At 43.3% G+C, this 21,319-nt stretch overlaps 1 protein-coding gene across 1 annotated transcript in view; it reads left to right on the top strand.

The window, feature by feature from the left end:
* Positions 1-21,319, top strand: part of LOC142257062 (V-set and immunoglobulin domain-containing protein 10-like) — a 96,609-nt gene that overhangs the window by 40,197 nt on the left and 35,093 nt on the right. Inside the window, exons 5-8 of the mRNA XM_075329117.1 lie at positions 8,161-8,442; positions 9,761-10,036; positions 11,686-11,925; positions 14,381-14,701. Of these exons, the coding sequence (XP_075185232.1) occupies positions 8,161-8,442; positions 9,761-10,036; positions 11,686-11,925; positions 14,381-14,701 (1,119 nt within the window). The remainder of the gene's footprint in view (positions 1-8,160; positions 8,443-9,760; positions 10,037-11,685; positions 11,926-14,380; positions 14,702-21,319) is intronic.

The raw sequence follows: 21,319 nt of genomic DNA, 5'->3' as shown, positions 1-21,319 counted from the left end.
GGATTTTTTAGAAGTCTTAGACCCCGTGGTATCATATTTTTATCCACATAAGACTGAAGTGAAGTGGAATCCCACCATAACTTGGTTTCTTTGATTTTTAATTTTTCTAGTGATCTGTATAGTTGTGCAATGTCTTCATTAACTTGTGCATGTGCATTGCCCTCAGCAGGTTCAGGTAACGCCTATCAAAATTAACACAACTTCTTGTGACTTTACTCCACTCTTATGGATCTTCCAACTAATAGGAGAAACAGATTTAATGCCATTTTTAATGTCCAGACCTCTCAGGCGTTACCTGAACCTGCTGAGGGCAATGCACATGCACAAGTTAATGAAGACATTGCACAACTATACAGATCACTAGAAAAATTCAAAATCAAAGAAACCAAGTTATGGTGGGATTCCACTTCACTTCAGTCTTATGTGGATAAAAATATGATACCACGGGGTCTAAGACTTCTAAAAAATCCCACCTTTTCTACACACTCAGAGGATTTCATGTCTAATTGGAACTCCATTCTATCGAACTGTTCTATAAAATTGATGGAACTTATTATGAAATATGAGGCATCAGAATTGGATAATACTAAAAGTCGCATACTAGAAACAGAAAAATCTTTGGAGTCTTTTAATAACCACAAAGACTTTATCAGCATGCAAACTAATTTAAACAAACGGTTGAATGATTTGGAAAATATAATTGCTGATAGAAAAAAGAAGAAATTTGAACGAGACTTCCAAGACTATAAACTCAACAAAGTTTACACATGGCGTCTCTCTTCTAATTTTACTCGCGGTAATTTCAAACATTACAATAAATCACCTCATACTAATCGCACCAGGAGGGTCAGCTTTGGAGACATTAGTACTACATCTATCTCCACCAATTATTCTGTGGATGATTCTTCTGACTCCTCAGCTGAGATTGATACCAACCGCAGAACATCCAACTCCAGCAATAGTTCCAAAAAAACATCAAAAAACTTCAACGTAGGGGAGGCAGAAAGCATAGGAGGAAACAGATATCCGGATCGCAGAAAGAAAAAGAAGAGATATTGATATATCCAGTATGGAATCTATCTGCACAAATCCTCAATTGTGACCAATTATCTGTTTTATCCAAAGGCTTGAAATTCTGTCCTACCAAGAAATTTGACATTTTTTCCACACTCCTTGATATTAACAAATTTGCAAGGAATCTAACACTCAAATGTCATTTTGATTTGGAATCCAACCATGATATTAGCTTCCATCAGGATATGGACATTAGAGAAAACAATATAATACCCAGTTTTCATGAACTTGTTCATCTTACAGATTTGAGAAAATTACAGTCGGAATCCAGGACATTAGATCAACTACCAGACGTATCTTTTAAGACGTCCAACCCATATTTTTACCCATTGCAATCTCGTCCCCCAATATTGGACGTTTTCCAGGAAAGGATTGAGCATGATCTAATACACTTGGATCAGGCTCATAAAACAACGATTCACAATATGACATCTGCTGAAAAAACAGCACTAGAATCTCTGAGAGACAACAAAGATCTTGTCTTCAGAGAAGCTGACAAGGGGGGGGGGATTGTTGTCTTGGATTTACCACTATATATCCAATTGAACAATGAAATTCTGCAAGACACCAATACTTACATTCACCTCAAAGGAGACCCAACTCTCCTATTTAAAAATAAAATTGACAGGTTATTGGAAGATGGGCTCACAAGGGGAATTTTCTCACAAAAAATATTTGATTATTTAAAGGTGGACTTCCCAGTGATCCCTATCTACCATGCTTTACCCAAAATCCATAAGGGGGTTTCCCCCCCCCCTTTAGGCCCATAATTTCGGGCATAGGATCACTGGGAGAAAGATTGGGATCCTGGGTTGATCACTTTCTACAACCCCTTGTCAAAGATCTCCCCGGGTTCCTGAGGGACACTAAAGCCCTTTTATACAATCTGGATTCCCACACTTGGCAGCCTGAATATATCTGGGTCACTTGTGACATAGTGAGTTTGTATCCGTCTATTCCCCACCATGTAGCTTTGGAGTGCCTGGAGTCTTTTCTTTCCAAACACAGTTCGTATCCACTTAACATTCAAGATTATATTGTGACAGCGGTTAATTTTCTTTTAACACACAATTATTTTTCTTTTAACAAGGAATTTTATTTACAGCGTTGTGGAGTTAGTATGGGGGGAAAATTTTCCCCATCTTTAGCTAACATTGTCGTGGCTGTTTTTGAAGAGGTTTATATTTTTGATTTACTCAATAATCCATTTTTTGACCATATTGTTTTCTACACTAGATACATAGACGACCTACTGTTAATTTGGAAGGGGGACTCGCAGGCTATTCCTAATTTCATTGAGTATATCAACAACAATCCTTTTAATTTAAAATTCACATACCATACCAACTCTGAAAAAATTAACTATCTTGACGTTACTTTGGTGGGGAATCAGAACCATATAGATGCTATACCTTATAGCAAGGATACAGACTGTAACTCACTATTATTGGCCAGTTCTTGCCATCCGGCCCACACAATTAAAAACATTCCTGTGGGGGAATTAATCAGGACCAAAAGGAATTGTTCCCCTTCTGATCTCTTTCCACAGGAATGTACCAAAACTGTCAATAAACTCAGGAATCGGGGTTATTCTCAATGGAGCCTAGAAAGAGCTTGCAAAATTGTAAATAACATTGATAGAGACGATTTACTAAAAAATAATAATAAAAATAAACATAGAAAAAATAGCTCCAATAAAATTACTTTCAGCACAGTCTATTCTCCACAATATCATGACATTGTGAAAATCATTAAAAAACATCTTCCAGTACTTCACCAGGATAAAAATCTCTTTAATATACTAGAACAATATGATATTAAATTTCTTGCCAAACGTGCCATGAGTCTTGCTAATATTTTATCTCCTAGCATGATCACTGACACTAGGATAAATAATAAGAACTGGCTTTCCTGCAAGGGATTTTTTCGTTGTGGCCACAATTATTGCACAGCTTGCAAATATGCAAAAATCAGCAAAACTATTACTTCTACTCATACAAATTCTACATATAATATTGAAAATTATATCAATTGCAATACATCCTTTGTGGTCTATTTAATTGAATGTACTCTATGTAAGATTCAATATACCGGATGCACCGGGAGTCCGCTCAAAATAAGGATCAGGCGGCACTTGTCTGATACTTTGAATGTCAATGCCTCCAATATTTCAGCTGTCTCACGACACTTTGTGAATACCCACAATAGATGTTTGGACTCATTTACATTCATGGGTATCGAAAAAGTGATCAAGCCAGTAAGAGGAGGAGATCACAGAAGAAAACTCCTGAATAGAGAATCCTTCTGGATCTTCAGGCTTGGTACTAGGATACCGCATGGTCTGAACATCCGGCAGGATTTAATTCTGCAATACTCCTAAGTAATTCATCATAAATAATAAAGACAACTAATTTCAATAAAAGTATTTATCCATGTATTTCATATTTTTCCCAATGTCATGATATCATTCAAATCACTTATGTAGCAAAAAAATATATATAAAAAATACATCTCACTACTATATGAGATAAAAAATTCTCTCAACATAAAAAAATTATGTGCAATGGAGAGCTATTTGCTATATATACCAGGAGCTCTGCATATATCTATAGGTTCCACTCATAGATAATTAGAAATTTTTATTGTCCTGCGAGTGATCCTCCCGCTGCATTAATAATCTTTGCACGGGGTATAAACTTGCTAAAAAACAATCGAGATAATTATTTTTTATCTACATAAAATTTCATGTAGGACATTTAAACTTGTATTAAATTTATATTGAATGCCACTTATGGCTTGTAATCTATCATAAGAAATCATCTCATGTTAAATCCATTACTTATGATATACTACGAGTATGTTACCTATGATATTTGCATGGCTCTTGTTGGATGCCCCAACTGACAGTATATATAACATCATGACTGTCTCACATTTACCTTATGAATGTCCACCGTAAACCTTTGGGCTTATCCACATTTATTTCAATCGGCCAAGGTATTGACTGAACCATCAGAACATTTATATCAATGATGGAATCAAGCAACACTCTCGGATCTGGTGCCACAACACCGCACAGTCTGAATGTCCGGCCGGTTCTATCAGAGTAAATACATCAATGACGGAATCCAGCAGGATTTTCGGATCTGTTGCTACAATATCGCACAGTCTGAATATCCAGCGGGTTCCATTCTTATAACATGTTGAAATAATAATAATAAATTCTTTTTCTTGCCTTTTTAATGCTTCATTATAATTTTTTAAATGAAGCATACATATGCATACATGCATATTCATTTTTTTGTTCTCAATTTAATCCTCTGTAAACTATAAATTCTGATCTGTGTTTCACTTTTTCATTTATATGTCTATGTAAATTTTGTTCTTCAAACTGCGGTTTTCCACACATATGTTTTTACTCCAGACCCATATGTCTATATTGCACTGGGACTTGCACCTGTTTTAATTTTAATCAAGCACTCAGCCTTGCCAATGACGTATAATGTGTGCCTCCTTTTATATGGTATCAGTTTTGGGGTAATTCACATGCCATGAATAAGACGCTCTGGTCGAAACGCGTTGGTTTACACGCTTAAAACTTGTGCCTCTGTGCTTACTGGACTACATTTTGTTTTTACTTGTCTAATAAAAGCAAGTTTTAATCTACTACCCTCCTTGATGCTGGATATTTGCCTTTCTTCACTCTCTACTGGTTTGCCATGAAAGGAGAGAATCAATCCAATGAGACCTTTCCACTCACTGGTGGTCAAAAGCTGGGAAAAAAAATGGGGAATCTCCCATTCTGGACGTAGGTGGAGGTCCCAGAGGTGGAACTCACATCTACCAGACATATTTGGTACATTTATTGGATATGCCAGAAATGTCTCGCGGGAGACAACCCCCTAAAAATTTGGCCACTTTGGCATATCTTTGGACACAACACTTCAATGTAGAACTGATTTTCCATTTTTTACGCCACCACCGCCCTCCAACTGGATTGAGTTTGTGATTTTTTTGTTTGTGACTTATTAAAAAGTCTCAATTTAGAAATCTGTCTTTTATCACCCTATATAACCATGACCACAAACAAGAAAAACTTCAGGTCATCCAAATAAGATATCTTGTGTCGTGAAACTGAAAAGGCACAGAAGGGGGGCGCAAATGGTGTCTTATCCGGTGGTACCAGAAAGAATTTAATTAGGTGCACTAACCTGGTGCGGTTGTGTTATAGACACAATCACTATAACCACGTGTTGAGGAAGGCTGCTGCAGAACCCAGGAAGATAGTGTTGGAGGAGATGGAAGAAAAGGGTTAATCTGCATTGCCAGAAGAAGATCACTGAAGATCGATTGGGATTAAGACATCGGATTTTATTGTTCTACGCGTTTCGGAGTTTTATAACCCCTTCTTCAGGAACAAAAATCAATAATGTACATTATCTTTATTGCACGGAAACCTTGTAGCTGTAACGTTCAGTCGGAGGTGGATCCACGGGACCGTGCACCGGACTCCCCCAGAGAGACAACCAGGAGCGAACCCCTATACAGGGGCTGTCTGGTGACCCCCCAGAGGGCCTAGTTGCACAGCAGCCAGGACACAGGTGAATTCGGGTTTCGTGTCCTTCAGATGTCCGTACGGGATATGGCTACCAGTCCAACAGTAGCCGTGTGCAGGACGGATGACTGGAACCGGGTACGGGTGCTGAGTGGTAACAACAGACGGAGGCCAGGTCCAGCGAGGCGTGCAGGCTGACATGGCCAAATGGAATCCAGAACCGGAGACAGGTACAGGCTGGCGGAAGATGTCGGGATCCACAGCTGATAGTCACTTGAGCAACTCCTGGGAAACCGGCAAGCTGGACACACTCCGTTTGGCAGTCGGACACTGTGGGCAGAGACAGGGTTAACCTGGGTAAAAAGCACAGAGGAACCTGAACACCTAGCACAAGAAGCGAACTACAAAAACATGTTGAACAGGCACCGCCCACAAGAAAAAGGAAGTCTTTTATGCCCTATACCTGTAATCAGCCATATCCTGTTTCAGCGACATTGGCCCTTTAAGAAGAGGTGAGTGAGCGCGCCCGCGCCCTAGTGCGCATGCGCGGGGCCCGAGCGGCGGAGACCAGTACAGGACGCAGAGGAGGAGGTGGGGGAGATGCAAGGGAGCCAGACGTAGAGTTCCGGACTGCAGCGGGATGCCGGGACCGACGGGCAGGGAGCACGGAGCACGCACAGGAGGGTGGGAGCAGCAGCCGCGGCCAGTGCACCCGAGGACCAGATCGGTGAGTGACGGGCGGCGCCGGGATCCTGGGAGCGTGACAGTAGTATGGCAAGTGTCCATGTAGATAAAGAAGCAAATCCAACAACGAAGATCCTTAAAAATATTACATGTCCATTAAAACCAGATACATCACGTAGATAATTTCAGACTCTGCCATTACTCATTGCACCGCCAAATTACTCTGCCTTTTTATGTGGCAAAAATTGTGTAAAACAGCAAAAAAAAAAAGAAAATCAAGTACAAGATAATGACTGATGGGGGAAAGGAGGGGAGGAGGCGATAATGACTGCTGGGAGGAGAGAAGATAATGACTGCTGATTGAGAGGAGATAATGGCTGCTGTGGGGAGGAGATCAGATAATGACTGCTGGGGAGGGAGGGGGACAGGAGATAATGACGGCTAGGGGAGGGGGAGAGGAGATAATTATTGCTGGGGGAAGGAGGGGAGAGCAGATAATGACACTGGGGGAGGGAGGGGGAAGGAGATAATGACTGCTGGGAGAGTGAGGGGAGAGGAGATATGACTGCTGGGGACAGGAGATAATGACTGCTGAGGGAGAGGAGATAATGACTGCTGGGGGAGAGGAGATAATGACTGCTGGGGGACAGGAGATAATGGCTGCTGAGGGAGAGGAGATAATGACTGCTGGGGGAGAGGAGATAATGACTGCTGGGGGACAGGAGATAATGACTGCTGAGGGAGAGAAGATGATGACTGCTGGGGGAAAAGAGATAATGACTGCTGAGGGAGAGGAGATAATGACTGCTGAGGGAGAGGAGATAATGACTGCTGAGGGAGAGGAGATAATGACTGCTGGGGGAGAGGAGATAATGACTGCTGGGGGAGAGGAGATAATGACTGCTGAGGGAGAGGAGATAATGACTGCTGGGGGAGAGGAGATAATGACTGCTGAGGGAGAGGAGATAATGACTGCTGGGGGAGAAGAGATAATGACTGCTGAGGGAGAGGAGATAATGACTGCTGGGGGAGAAGAGATAATGACTGCTGAGGGAGAGGAGATAATGACTGCTGGGGGAGAAGAGATAATGACTGCTGAGGGAGAGGAGATAATGACTGCTGGGGGAGAGGAGATAATGACTGCTGGAGGAGAGGAGATAATGACTGCTGAGGGAGAGGAGATAATGACTGCTGGGGGAGAAGAGATAATGACTGCTGAGGGAGAGGAGATAATGACTGCTGGGGGAGAGGAGATAATGACTACTAGGGGGAGAAAGGAAATAATAACTGCTGAGGGGAAGGGAGGGAGAGAGGAGATAATGACTGCTGGAGGAGAGGAGATAATGACTGCTGGAGGAGAGGAGATAATGACTGCTGGAGGAGAGGAGATAATGACTGCTGGAGGAGAGGAGATAATGACTGCTGAGGGAGAGGAGATAATGACTGCTAAAGAGGGGGGGGGGATAATGACTGCTGGGGAGAGAAGATAATGACTGCTAGGGGAGGGGTAGAGGAGATAATGACTGCTGGGAGAGGTAGGGGGCTTGCTTGGGCTTGAAGTGTACAAAATACCAACCTTCAAGTGAAGATTTAGCCTATGAAATTCAGCAAGAAAAAGTCACTAAGCAAGTCAGGTAAAAAATTGTTTTTGCTTTATTAATAAATACAGTACATATATTAAAATTATATTTTTTTGTTACTAGAACTACAAATAACAAAATTATGGATTTTTCTAGAAGTGACACATCACCCGAGTTTTGCTCCTTTTCTTTTACGAATTGTGACACACCGAGCTCAAAATGTTGTCCATCACTGTATTAGATCATACCTATGTAATTCTGTTTCAGATCCTCTCACCCCTCCATCCGTGATCGTGTCTACCTCCATTCGTCCAGTACATGGCGATAGCTTGAACTTGATGTGTGATGCGGGGACACAGACCGTCCACAGAGTCTACTTTTACCGAAATGATATTTTAGTGTCTTGCACCTCACATCTATCCTGCAGCAGTTCTAGTGTCTACCTGTACTTCACTCCCATCCTGGGCAGTGACACCGGCTATTATACTTGTGGCATCGAAAATCCTGTAAGCAGCAGCAGGAGCTCCTGGACCTACTTGGATGTTGCAGGTAAGAACCAGAAAAATAGCAAGTTTAGCTCTGAAATTCAATACAGGGCTTAACAATGGATCATTACAGAATAAAAAGCATATGTATGTTCTCCCCAGCAGAATAGTGAGTGCAGCTCTGGAGTATAATACAGGAGGAAACTCAGGATCAGTAATGTAAAGTATGTACACAGTGACTGCACCAGCAGAATAGTGAGTGCAGCTCTGGAGTATAATACAAGATGTAACTCAGGATCAGTAATGTAATGTGTGTACACAGTGACTGCACCAGCAAAATAGTGAGTGCAGCTCTGGAGTAAAATACAGGAGGTAACTCAAGATCAGTAATGTAATGTATGTACACAGTGACTGCACCAGCAGAATAGTGAGTGCAGCTCTGGAGTATAATACAGGATGTAACTCAGCATAAGTACAGGATAAGTAATGTATGTACACAGTGACTGCAGCAGCAGAATAGTGAGTGCAGCTCTGGAGTATAATACAGGATGTAACTCAGGATCAGTACAGGATCAGTAATGTATTGTATGTACACAGTGACTGCACCAACAGAATAGTGAGTGCAGCTCTGGAGTATAATACAGGATGTAACTCAGGGTCAGTAATGTAATGTATGTACACAGTGACTGCACCAGCAGAATAGTGAGTGCAGCTCTGGAGTATAATAAAGGGGGTAACTCAGGATTAGTAATGTAATGTGTATACACAGTGACTGCACCAGCAGAATAGTGAGTGCAGCTCTGGAGTATAATACAGGATGTAACGCTGCATGAGATTCACTGCCTTCAGAGATTTTTTTTTTTTAAAAAAAGGGAGGCATTACAAGTGTGAAACTGTGTGTAACTAACACAGGACAGGAGAACTGAGCTTTATCTTCTTACAAACACATTTGCTGCAGCTCTCACAGTTCTGCTGTATTGCAGCCCTGTCTGCCTATGAGATGGGAGCTGGAGCTGAGAGGAGCCTGCAGATGTGTCAGTTATAATCACACATCACACTGGTTACACATACTGTTATTAATAATAATAATCTCTGGAGGCGGAGTCTCAGGGAGATCTATGTCCAGCCCATAGATCTTAACAGCTCATTTACACATAATAAAAGCCTGGATATCTCTGGAATAAGACATCAGATGTCAGATATCAAGGTGTCATTTTATTCGGATTCCTATGACCTACATGTCCGAAAGTTGATCCTAATAGATTTCCTTTAATGCTATTTGCAAATTTGACTAATTTTCTTTTTTTAGGTTCTTTGGTGCAGTAACACAATGCAGGATTGGTCACACACCTTTTCACTTTGTCTTATGCTCTGATTTTCAGTCCCTGTGTCTGGAGTGACTCTACGCAGTAATGTCTCTGGTCCGGTCATTGCTGAGCAGGAGGCCGTCTCTCTCCTTTGTTCTTCTTCCGGTACAGAAGTCAGTTACAATTGGACACTAAAGGGGCTACCATTGCCTCAAAGCCCCCGATATACCCTGACTAGTGATGATGCAAATCTTGTCATTAGTCCGGTGTCGAGGAGCGATCAGGGAACCTTCACTTGCGAAGTCTCCAACTACCTGAACAGTCAACGAAGTAACCCCCTAAATCTAACATGTGAGTACATCTTCACATTACATAAAATTTTAAAGCACTTGTCTACCCTGAATCATTTCCTACGTATCGTGATGACTTCCAAGTATGTCTAGTGATGGAAGCCACTGTTTTTGGATAGACTAGTATAGTTAATTATACCCAGCCTAGCAAATATACTTGTGTAAACCGTAAACCAGTCCTTGGAAGCCAAAAACGTTTTGGGGTTCCATTAGATGAATGGGGGGCTATGGATTTCCTGACACATATGATAAATTTTGCTATAACAACGACCCTTACCGTCCAACAAATGGAGCTAAGAGGACTGAAGAAGTAGTGTGTCGTCCAGGGTTATGGGGTACTCGGTCCCGGGTGGTGTACAACTGGGGAATGTCACCTTGGTGGCCGTTGCCCAGTTCCGTGCCCTGGGGGCTTTTTGAAAAGGGGATATATATACAGGGGATTAGATTAGTGTTCACACGTCAAGCCACTTGCGGTGGGGCTGGTGCTGGTGGCAGCCTGGATGTTAGGCCCTCTGCAAGCAGGGCCGGGCCCATTGGGTAGGTGATGTGACAGGTATCGGAAGAAGGTAGTCCACTCAAGGGGTTTGGTGCAACTGGTTCTGTACTCACTTTCTGGTGGTAACTGGTCACCCAAGGCCAGCTGGCTTCACCTTCGGTCCCCTATTTCCCAGTGCCAGTGTAGTAATCTGGTGCCTTCTTCCCCTGCACCTGTCTCTGGTTGGTGGGTCCCCGTGGCATAGAGCAACTGGGGGTCCCCATCCGGTGGATTTTTCACTGCTGTCCGTATGACAGTAGCGTGAACCCTGTGGGGTTGGAGTCTCTGGTTCTGTCCCCAGTTCTCCCTTTGCTACTGAGTCTCAGATTTTTAGGGTCAGAGAGGTCCTTGATAGTCCTCTCACTGTGCAGGTGTTATCAGGCCTGCCTGGAGGTTATGCCTGACCTAGGGTCCTGTACCCCGTTGGTGCATAGTTCCGGGAGTACTCCACCGTACTCCACTGGCAACTACCCTCCTAGGCACCAGGTTACTGTTCACGCCCTAGTTAGTGCGTCTCCTGACATCCACCTTCACACCTCGTCTCCAACTCAACTCTGACTGACTGTCCACAGTCCGCCCTTCCCACCTAGTCAACTAGTGGACTGGACTGGCTCCACCTCTAGGCGGCCATCCATTGGTCCGACCCTTGCTTTGCACCGTACTATGGGGGATTGTTGTGGAAAACTGTGATTTTGTGAAGTGTTTGTGTGTGACCGACACTGGTCTTCTAGGCCCAAGGGCGTAGGCCCTGCATCCTGGTGAGAATGCAGAACCTTGTAGCTCCCTGATGGCTTCAGGGGCACTACAGTAGCAACCACTGGGTCTCCAACACTTTTAAGGAGTTGTCCAAAACTAATACCTTACGATGGTCTACAGCCCCTTTGTAAAACCCTGCCACTTCCATCCATGTTGATGCTTCTCTGGTCCTCAACTTGTGTCTGTTCACCTGGCCCAAGCGATGTCTCGTCAACAAGATGTGACCACTGCCACCAAGTGTGGAAACCACTGAGGTCAACATTGTTTGGCTGTAATGGTCACAATTAAAAAAAAAGTCGACCCTGTCTGATTTTGTAAAACTGTAGGACCCTTTTAACATGTATGTTTTTTATCAACAGGGTCTCCAGAAGGAAATATTGAGTGTGGGGCAGAGCGTTTAGGTCAAAGAGTCCAGCTTAGCTGCTTATGGCCTGGAGGATACCCACCGGCTGCTGTTCACCTGATGTATCAAAACACGATTCTGAGTGGGTCTGATTTAAGCACTACAATAGTGCAGACTAGCCAGCTTCCACTTGGAACGCAGTTGTCTTGTACTGGAAGCCATGCTGGATCAAATCAAGTGTGTTCACTAGTAATCGGTAAGAATTAATGAAGACTGTATGATACACCAACATTTATGAAATGCATTATTCAATCAGGATGACACTTGTTCCATAACTCCCTACTAGAGCACATGGACTTTATTGAGGGGCTCCTCTGCTTGAGACTTTTACGAGCCATAAATAAGAGTCTCTAATGACACATTTTTGAGGTGCCAACCATCGGAGTTAAACACTTGTTTCACCATTATCGACCAGACTAAACATGGACCAACAAGATTTGGGTCATCCCTGCATGACGTCAAAACGTTTTTTATGTCATTGGCCTACAACCCCAATATCTACTTACACAAATCAAAGGCAAATTCTCCACATTACATTCATACAAAACCTGAACCGAAGGACCAACACTTTAAAGGAGTTGTCTACTATTGCACAACCTCTTCTTAATAAGTCAATTTTCTGCACAAAATAAAAAAGTGCATACTTACCTTTCAGTGGTAATGTGACAGTATTAGGCTCTACTCTGTTCATCAGAGTAAAAATCCTAGAAGTAGGGAGAAAACGAAGATGTCGGAAGAAGAATATGGAGTAGTAGGAAAACAAAGAAGTAGGAAGAAGACCAAGATGTAGTAGAAAAACAAAGAAGTAGGAAAAAGACCAAGAAGTAGGAAGAAGACCAAGAAGTAGGAAGAAGACCAAGAAGTAGGAAGAAGACCAAGAAGTAGGAAGAAGACCAAGAAATAGGAAGAAGATAAAAAGGCAGATAAAAGACAAAGAAGTAGGAAAAAGATAAAGTGGTAAAAAGACAAATAAGTAGGAAAAAGATCAAGGAATAATAGAAAAAGGAAGAAGTAGGAAGAAGACCAAGAAGTAGGAAGAAGATAAAGAGGCAGATAAAAAGACAAATAAGTGGGAAAAAGTCCAAGGAATAGTAGAAAAGGGAAGAAGAAGGAAAAAGTACAAATAGGAAGAAGATAAAGAAGTGGAAAAAGATGAAGTAGAAAAAGAAGTAGGAAGAAGACAAAGAAGTAGTAAAAAGGCAAAGAATTAGGAAGAAGATAAAGTGGTAAAAAGACAAATAAGTGGGAAAAAGACCAAGGAATAGTAGAAAAAGGAAGAAGTAGGAAAAAGAAAAAGAAGTAGGAAAAAGACCAAGAAGCAGGAAGAAAACCAAGAATTAGGAAGACCAAGAAGTAGGAAGAAAATAAAGAGGCAGATAAAAGACAAAGAAGTAGGAAGAAGATAAAGTGGTAAAAAGACAAATAAGTGGGAAAAAGACCAAGGAATAGTAGAAAAAGGAAGAAGTAGGAAAAAGAAAAAGAATTAGGAAAAAGACCTAGAAGTAGGAAGAATACCAAGAAGTAGGAAGAAGACCAAGAAGTAGGAAGAAAACTAAGAAGTAGGAAGAAGATAAAAAGGCAGATAAAAGACAAAGAAGTAGGAAGAAGATAAAGTGATAAAAAGACAAATAAGTGGGAAAAAGACCAAGCAATAGTAGAAAAAGGAAGAAGTAGGAAAAAGTAGAAGTAGGAAGAAGATAAGGAAGTGGAAAAAGATGAAGTAGAAAAAGAAGCAGGAAGAAGACAAAGAAGTAGTAAAAAGGATACGAAGTAGGAAAAAGACAAAGAATTAGAAAGAAGACCAAGAAATAGGAAGAAAATAAAGAGGCAGATAAAAGACAAAGAAGTAGGAAGAAGATAAAGTGGTAAAAAGACAAATAAGTGGGAAAAAGACCAAGGAATAGTAGAAAAAGGAAGAAGTAGGAAAAAGAAAAAGAATTAGGAAAAAGACCAAGAAGTAGGAAGAAAACCAAGAAGTAGGAAGAAGATAAAAAGGCAGAGAAAAGACAAAGAAGTAAGAAGAAGATAAAGTGATAAAAAGACAAATAAGTGGGAAAAAGACCAAGGAATAGTAGAAACAGGAAATAAAAGAAATAAATAATATTAGGTGGGCGGAGATTCAGCAGCAGGGAGGGACATTGAGGAGCTTTTATTAATACTAGGTGGGTGGAGATTCAGCAGCAACAGAAAGGCGGTACATTGAGGAGCTTTTAATAATAATAATAGGTGGATGGAGATTCAGCAGCAGCAGGGAGGAGGTACATTGAGGAGCTATTAATACAAGGTGGGCGGAGATTCAGCAGCAGGGAGGAGGTACATTGAGGAGCTTTTAATAATAATAATAATAATAGGTGGGCGGAGATTCAGCAGCAGCAGGGAGGAGGTACATTGAAGAGTTATTAATACTAGGTGGGCAGAGATTCAGCAGCAGGGAGGGACATTGAGGAGCTGTTAATTAGACTAGGTTTATAGAAATTCAGCAGCAGGGAGGAGGGACAATGAGAAGATGTCACTTAGGCTAGGTGGGTGGAAATTGAGATTAAATAGTTAAGATCATAGACTGTCTAATTTCATAGACAGACTAATTGCTAAGTAACTTTGTAATGACCACAAAATATTTATCTATGATCTCATATAATTTTTTTTTCCAGATATACCACGGTCTGCTGGATTCATCAACGACAGCATTAAAAAAGTCAGCAAGGGGGACAGCGCCGTTCTATCAGTGACTCTGAACAGCGGAGGCGCTCAGGACGCTCAGATCTTCCCTGCAAAGTTCTCGTGGGTCCGACTTGACCCGTCTCCGTCCAAACTCTTCACCATGAACGACGTCACCATTATGTCTGATGACTACTCATCATATCTGATCATACTAGACATGAGTGAGGATTTTAGTGGAGAGTACAGGTGCAACGCCGAGAATACCATGGGAAGCAATTCCTTTACATTCATTCTCAATGTGAAGGAAGAAGGTACGAGATCTTAAGAAAACATCCTTATGTACAAGAATCAAATTATTACCCATTGCTGTGTGTTATTTGACATGTACTAACATATTAATCTACGCCCAGTGTGGATTAAATGGTGCAGTACACATTTCTACCACCAGATGGAGTATTGTCAAATATTATTGTCCTGTGTTATTTACAACCAATGTTTGATGTTACAGCACTTCACGTGGTCTGGCATGGTACTGCAAGCAAATTGTATTTAGACCAGAGTTTTGAAAATACAAGTGTTAAAAAAGATCTAAAGCACTAAATAATGGATTATTCTTAAAATAGGTTTCTGAGGCCTGTGTGTCTCTCCCAGTAATATAGGCTGGATGTGAGCTCTGTGTGTCCCTCCCAGTAATATAGGCTGGATGTGAGGTCTGTGTGTCTCTCCCAGTAATATAGGCTGGATGTGAGGTCTGCATGTCTCTCCCAGTAATATAGGCTGGATTTGAGGTCTGTGTGTCTTTCCCAGTAATATAGGCTGGATGTGAGCTCTGTGTGTCTCTCCCAGTAATATAGGCTGGATGTGAGCTGTGTGTCTCTCCCAGTAATATAGACTGGATGTGAGCTCTGTGTGTCTCTCCCAGTAATATAGGCTGGATGTGAGGTCTGTGTGTCTCTCCCAGTAATATAGGCTGGATGTGAGGTCTGTGTGTCTCTCCCAGTAATACAGGCTGGATGTGAGCTCTGTGTGTCTCTCCCAGTAATATAGGCTGCATGTGAGCTCTGTGTGTCTCTCCCAGTAATATAGGCAGGATGTGAGTACTGTGTGTCTCTCCCAGTAATATAGGCTGGATGTGAGGTCTGTGTGTCTCTCCCAGTAATATAGGCTGGATGTGAGGTCTGTGTGTCTCTCCCAGTAATACAGGCTGGATGTGAGCTCTGTGTGTCTCTCCCAGTAATATAGGCTGGATGTGAGCTGTGTGTGTCTCTCCCAGTAATATAGGCTGGATGTGAGGTCTGTGTGTCTTCCCAGTAATATAGGCTGGATGTGAGCTCTGTGTGTCTCTCCCAATAATATAGGCTGGATGTAAGCTCTGTTTGTCTCTCCCAGTAATATAGGCTAGATGTGAGTCCTGTGTGTCTCTCCCAATAATATAGGCAGGATGTGAGCTCTGTGTGTGTTTCCCAATAATATAGGCAGGATGTGAGCTCTGTGTGTCTCTCCCAGTAATATAGGATGGATGTGAGGTCTGTGTGTCTCTTCCAGTAATATAGGCTGGATGTGAGCTCTTTGTTTCTCCCAGTAATATAGGCTGGATGTGAGGTCTGTGTTTCTCTCCCAGTAATATAGGCTGGATGTAAGCTCTGTTTGTCTCTCCCAGTAATATAGGCTAGATGTGAATCCTGTGTGTCTCTCCCAGTAATATAGGCTGGATGTGAGCGCTGTGTGTCTCTCCCAGTAATATATGCTGGATGTGAGCTCTGTGTGTCTCTCCCAGTAACATAGGCTGGATGTGAGCTCTGTGTGTCTCTCCCAGTAATATAGGATGGATGTGAGCTCTGTGTGTCTCTCCCAGTAATATAGACTGGATGTGAGCTCTGTGTGTCTCTCCCAGTAATATAGGCTGGATGTGAGCGCTGTGTGTCTCTTCCAGTAATATAGGCTGGATGTGAGCTCTGTGTGTCTCTCCCAGTAATATAGGCTGGATGTGAGCTCTGTGTCTCTCTCCCAGTAATATAGGCTGGATGTGAGCTCTGTGTGTCTCTCCTAGTAATATAGTCTGGATGTAAGGTCTGTGTGTCTCTCAGTAATATAAGCTGGATGTGAGCTCTGTGTGTCTCTCCCAGTAATATAGGCTGGATGTGAGCTGTGTGTGTCTCTCCCAGTAATATAGGCTGGATGTGAGCTCTGTCTGTCTCTCCCAGTAATATAGGCTGGATGTGAGCTCTGTGTGTCTCTCCTAGTAATATAGTCTGGATGTAAGGTCTGTGTGTCTCTCAGTAATATAAGCTGGATGTGAGGTCTGTGTGTCTCTCCCAGTAATATAGGCTGGATGTGAGCTGTGTGTGTCTCTCCCAGTAATATAGGCTGGATGTGAGGTCTGTGTGTCTCTCAGTAATATAAGCTGGATGTGAGCTCTGTGTGTCCCTCCCAGTAATATAGGCTGGATGTGAGGTCTGTGTGTCTCTCCCAGTAATATAGGCTGGATGTGAGGTCTGCATGTCTCTCCCAGTAATATAGGCTGGATATGAGGTCTGTGTGTCTTTCCCAGTAATATAGGCTGGATGTGAGCTCTGTGTGTCTCTCCCAGTAATATAGGCTGGATGTGAGCTGTGTGTCTCTCCCAGTAATATAGACTGGATGTGAGCTCTGTGTGTCTCTCCCAGTAATATAGGCTGGATGTGAGGTCTGTGTGTCTCTCCCAGTAATATAGGCTGGATGTGAGGTCTGTGTGTCTCTCCCAGTAATACAGGCTGGATGTGAGCTCTGTGTGTCTCTCCCAGTAATATAGGCTGGATGTGAGCTCTGTGTGTCTCTCCCAGTAATATAGGCTGGATGTGAGCGCTGTGTGTCTCTCCCAGTAATATATGCTGGATGTGAGCTCTGTGTGTCTCTCCCAGTAACATAGGCTGGATGTGAGCTCTGTGTGTCTCTCCCAGTAAAATAGGATGGATGTGAGCTCTGTGTGTCTCTCCCAGTAATATAGACTGGATGTGAGCTCTGTGTGTCTCTCCCAGTAATATAGACTAGATGTGAGCTCTGTGTGTCTCTCCCAGTAATATAGGCTGGATGTGAGCGCTGTGTGTCTCTTCCAGTAATATAGGCTGGATGTGAGCTCTGTGTGTCTCTCCCAGTAATATAGGCTGGATGTGAGCTCTGTGTCTCTCTCCCAGTAATATAGGCTGGATGTGAGCTCTGTGTGTCTCCCAGTAATATAGGCTGGATGTGAGCTCTGTCTGTCTCTCCCAGTAATACAGGCTGGATGTGAGCTCTGTGTGTCTCTCCTAGTAATATAGTCTGGATGTGAGGTCTGTGTGTCTCTCAGTAATATAAGCTGGATGTGAGCTCTGTGTGTCTCTCCCAGTAATATAGGCTGGATGTGAGCTGTGTGTGTCTCTCCCAGTAATATAGGCTGGATGTGAGGTCTGTGTGTCTCTCAGTAATATAAGCTGGATGTGAGCTCTGTGTGTCCCTCCCAGTAATATAGGCTGGATGTGAGGTCTGTGTGTCTCTCCCAGTAATATAGGCTGGATGTGAGGTCTGCATGTCTCTCCCAGTAATATAGGCTGGATATGAGGTCTGTGTGTCTCTCCCAGTAATACAGGCTGGATGTGAGCTCTGTGTGTCTCTCCCAGTAATATAGGCTGGATGTGAGCTCTGTGTGTCTCTCCTAGTAATATAGGCAGGATGTGAGGACTGTGTGTCTCTCCCAGTAATATAGGCTGGATGTGAGGTCTGTGTGTCTCTCCCAGTAATATAGGCTGGATGTGAGGTCTGTGTGTCTCTCCCAGTAATACAGGCTGGATGTGAGCTCTGTGTGTCTCTCCCAGTAATATAGGCTGGATGTGAGCTGTGTGTGTCTCTCCCAGTAATATAGGCTGGATGTGAGGTCTGTGTGTCTTCCCAGTAATATAGGCTGGATGTGAGCTCTGTGTGTCTCTCCCAGTAATATAGGCTGGATGTGAGCTCTTTGTTTCTCCCAGTAATATAGGCTGGATGTGAGGTCTGTGTGTCTTCCCAGTAATATAGGCTGGATGTGAGCTCTGTGTGTCTCTCCCAGTAATATAGGCTGGATGTAAGCTCGGTTTGTCTCTCCCAGTAATATAAGCTAGATGTGAGTCCTGTGTGTCTCTCCCAATAATATAGGCAGGATGTGAGCTCTGTGTGTGTTTCCCAATAATATAGGCAGGATGTGAGCTCTGTGTGTCTCTCCCAGTAATATAGGATGGATGTGAGGTCTGTGTGTCTCTTCCAGTAATATAGGCTGGATGTGAGCTCTTTGTTTCTCCCAGTAATATAGGCTGGATGTGAGGTCTGTGTTTCTCTCCCAGTAATATAGGCTGGATGTAAGCTCTGTTTGTCTCTCCCAGTAGTATAGGCTAGATGTGAGTCCTGTGTGTCTCTCCCAGTAATATAGGCTGGATGTGAGCGCTGTGTGTCTCTCCCAGTAATATATGCTGGATGTGAGCTCTGTGTGTCTCTCCCAGTAACATAGGCTGGATGTGAGCTCTGTGTGTCTCTCCCAGTAATATAGGATGGATGTGAGCTCTGTGTGTCTCTCCCAGTAATATAGACTGGATGTGAGCTCTGTGTGTCTCTCCCAGTAATATAGGCTGGATGTGAGCGCTGTGTGTCTCTTCCAGTAATATAGGCTGGATGTGAGCTCTGTGTGTCTCTCCCAGTAATATAGGCTGGATGTGAGCTCTGTGTCTCTCTCCCAGTAATATAGGCTGGATGTGAGCTCTGTGTGTCTCCCAGTAATATAGGCTGGATGTGAGCTCTGTCTGTCTCTCCCAGTAATATAGGCTGGATGTGAGCTCTGTGTGTCTCTCCCAGTAATATAGGCTGGATGTGAGCTCTGTGTGTCTCTCCTAGTAATATAGGCAGGATGTGAGGACTGTGTGTCTCTCCCAGTAATATAGGCTGGATGTGAGGTCTGTGTGTCTCTCCCAGTAATATAGGCTGGATGTGAGGTCTGTGTGTCTCTCCCAGTAATACAGGCTGGATGTGAGCTCTGTGTGTCTCTCCCAGTAATATAGGCTGGATGTGAGCTGTGTGTGTCTCTCCCAGTAATATAGGCTGGATGTGAGGTCTGTGTGTCTTCCCAGTAATATAGGCTGGATGTGAGCTCTGTGTGTCTCTCCCAGTAATATAGGCTGGATGTGAGCTCTTTGTTTCTCCCAGTAATATAGGCTGGATGTGAGGTCTGTGTGTCTTCCCAGTAATATAGGCTGGATGTGAGCTCTGTGTGTCTCTCCCAGTAATATAGACTGGATGTAAGCTCGGTTTGTCTCTCCCAGTAATATAAGCTAGATGTGAGTCCTGTGTGTCTCTCCCAATAATACAGGCAGGATGTGAGCTCTGTGTGTGTTTCCCAATAATATAGGCAGGATGTGAGCTCTGTGTGTCTCTCCCAGTAATATAGGATGGATGTGAGGTCTGTTTGTCTCTTCCAGTAATATAGGCTGGATGTGAGCTCTTTGTTTCTCCCAGTAATATAGGCTGGATGTGAGGTCTGTGTTTCTCTCCCAGTAATATAGGCTGGATGTAAGCTCTGTTTGTCTCTCCCAGTAATATAGGCTAGATGTGAGTCCTGTGTGTCTCTCCCAGTAATATAGGCTGGATGTGAGCGCTGTGTGTCTCTCCCAGTAATATATGCTGGATGTGAGCTCTGTGTGTCTCTCCCAGTAACATAGGCTGGATGTGAGCTCTGTGTGTCTCTCCCAGTAATATAGGATGGATGTGAGCTCTGTGTGTCTCTCCCAGTAATATAGACTGGATGTGAGCTCTGTGTGTCTCTCCCAGTAATATAGGCTGGATGTGAGCGCTGTGTGTCTCTTCCAGTAATATAGGCTGGATGTGAGCTCTGTGTGTCTCTCCCAGTAATATAGGCTGGATGTGAGCTCTGTGTCTCTCTCCCAGTAATATAGGCTGGATGTGAGCTATGTGTGTCTCCCAGTAATATAGGCTGGATGTGAGCTCTGTCTGTCTCTCCCAGTAATATAGGCTGGATGTGAGCTCTGTGTGTCTCTCCTAGTAATATAGTCTGGATGTGAGGTCTGTGTGTCTCTCAGTAATATAAGCTGGATGTGAGGTCTGTGTGTCTCTCCCAGTAATATAGGCTGGATGTGAGCTGTGTGTGTCTCTCCCAGTAATATAGGCTGGATGTGAGGTCTGTGTGTCTCTCAGTAATATAAGCTGGATGTGAGCTCTGTGTGTCCCTCCCAGTAATATAGGCTGGATGTGAGGTCTGTGTGTCTCTCCCAGTAATATAGGCTGGATGTGAGGTCTGCATGTCTCTCCCAGTAATATAGGCTGGATATGAGGTCTGTGTGTCTTTCCCAGTAATATAGGCTGGATGTGAGCTCTGTGTGTCTCTCCCAGTAATATAGGCTGGATGTGAGCTGTGTGTCTCTCCCAGTAATATAGACTGGATGTGAGCTCTGTGTGTCTCTCCCAGTAATATAGTCTGGATGTGAGGTCTGTGTCTCTCCCAGTAATATAGGCTGGATGTGAGGTCTGTGTGTCTCTCCCAGTAATACAGGCTGGATGTGAGCTCTGTGTGTCTCTCCCAGTAATATAGGCTGGATGTGAGCTCTGTGTGTCTCTCCCAGTAATATAGGCAGGATGTGAGGACTGTGTGTCTCTCCCAGTAATATAGGCTGGATGTGAGCTCTGTGTGTCTCTCCCAGTAATATAGGCTGGATGTGAGGTCTGGGTGTCTCTCCCAGTAATATAGGCTGGATGTGAGGTCTGTGTGTCTCTCCCAGTAATATGGACTGGATGTGAGCTCTGTGTGTCTCTCCCAGTAATATAGACTGGATGTGAGCTCTGTGTGTCTCTCCCAGTAATATAGGCTGGATGTGAGCGCTGTGTGTCTCTTCCAGTAATATAGGCTGGATGTGAGCTCTGTGTGTCTCCCAGTAATA

The sequence above is a fragment of the Anomaloglossus baeobatrachus genome, chromosome 11 (assembly GCF_048569485.1).
Source record: "Anomaloglossus baeobatrachus isolate aAnoBae1 chromosome 11, aAnoBae1.hap1, whole genome shotgun sequence".
Lineage (NCBI taxonomy): Eukaryota > Metazoa > Chordata > Amphibia > Anura > Aromobatidae > Anomaloglossus > Anomaloglossus baeobatrachus.
This window is presented reverse-complemented; position numbering and strand designations above follow the sequence as displayed.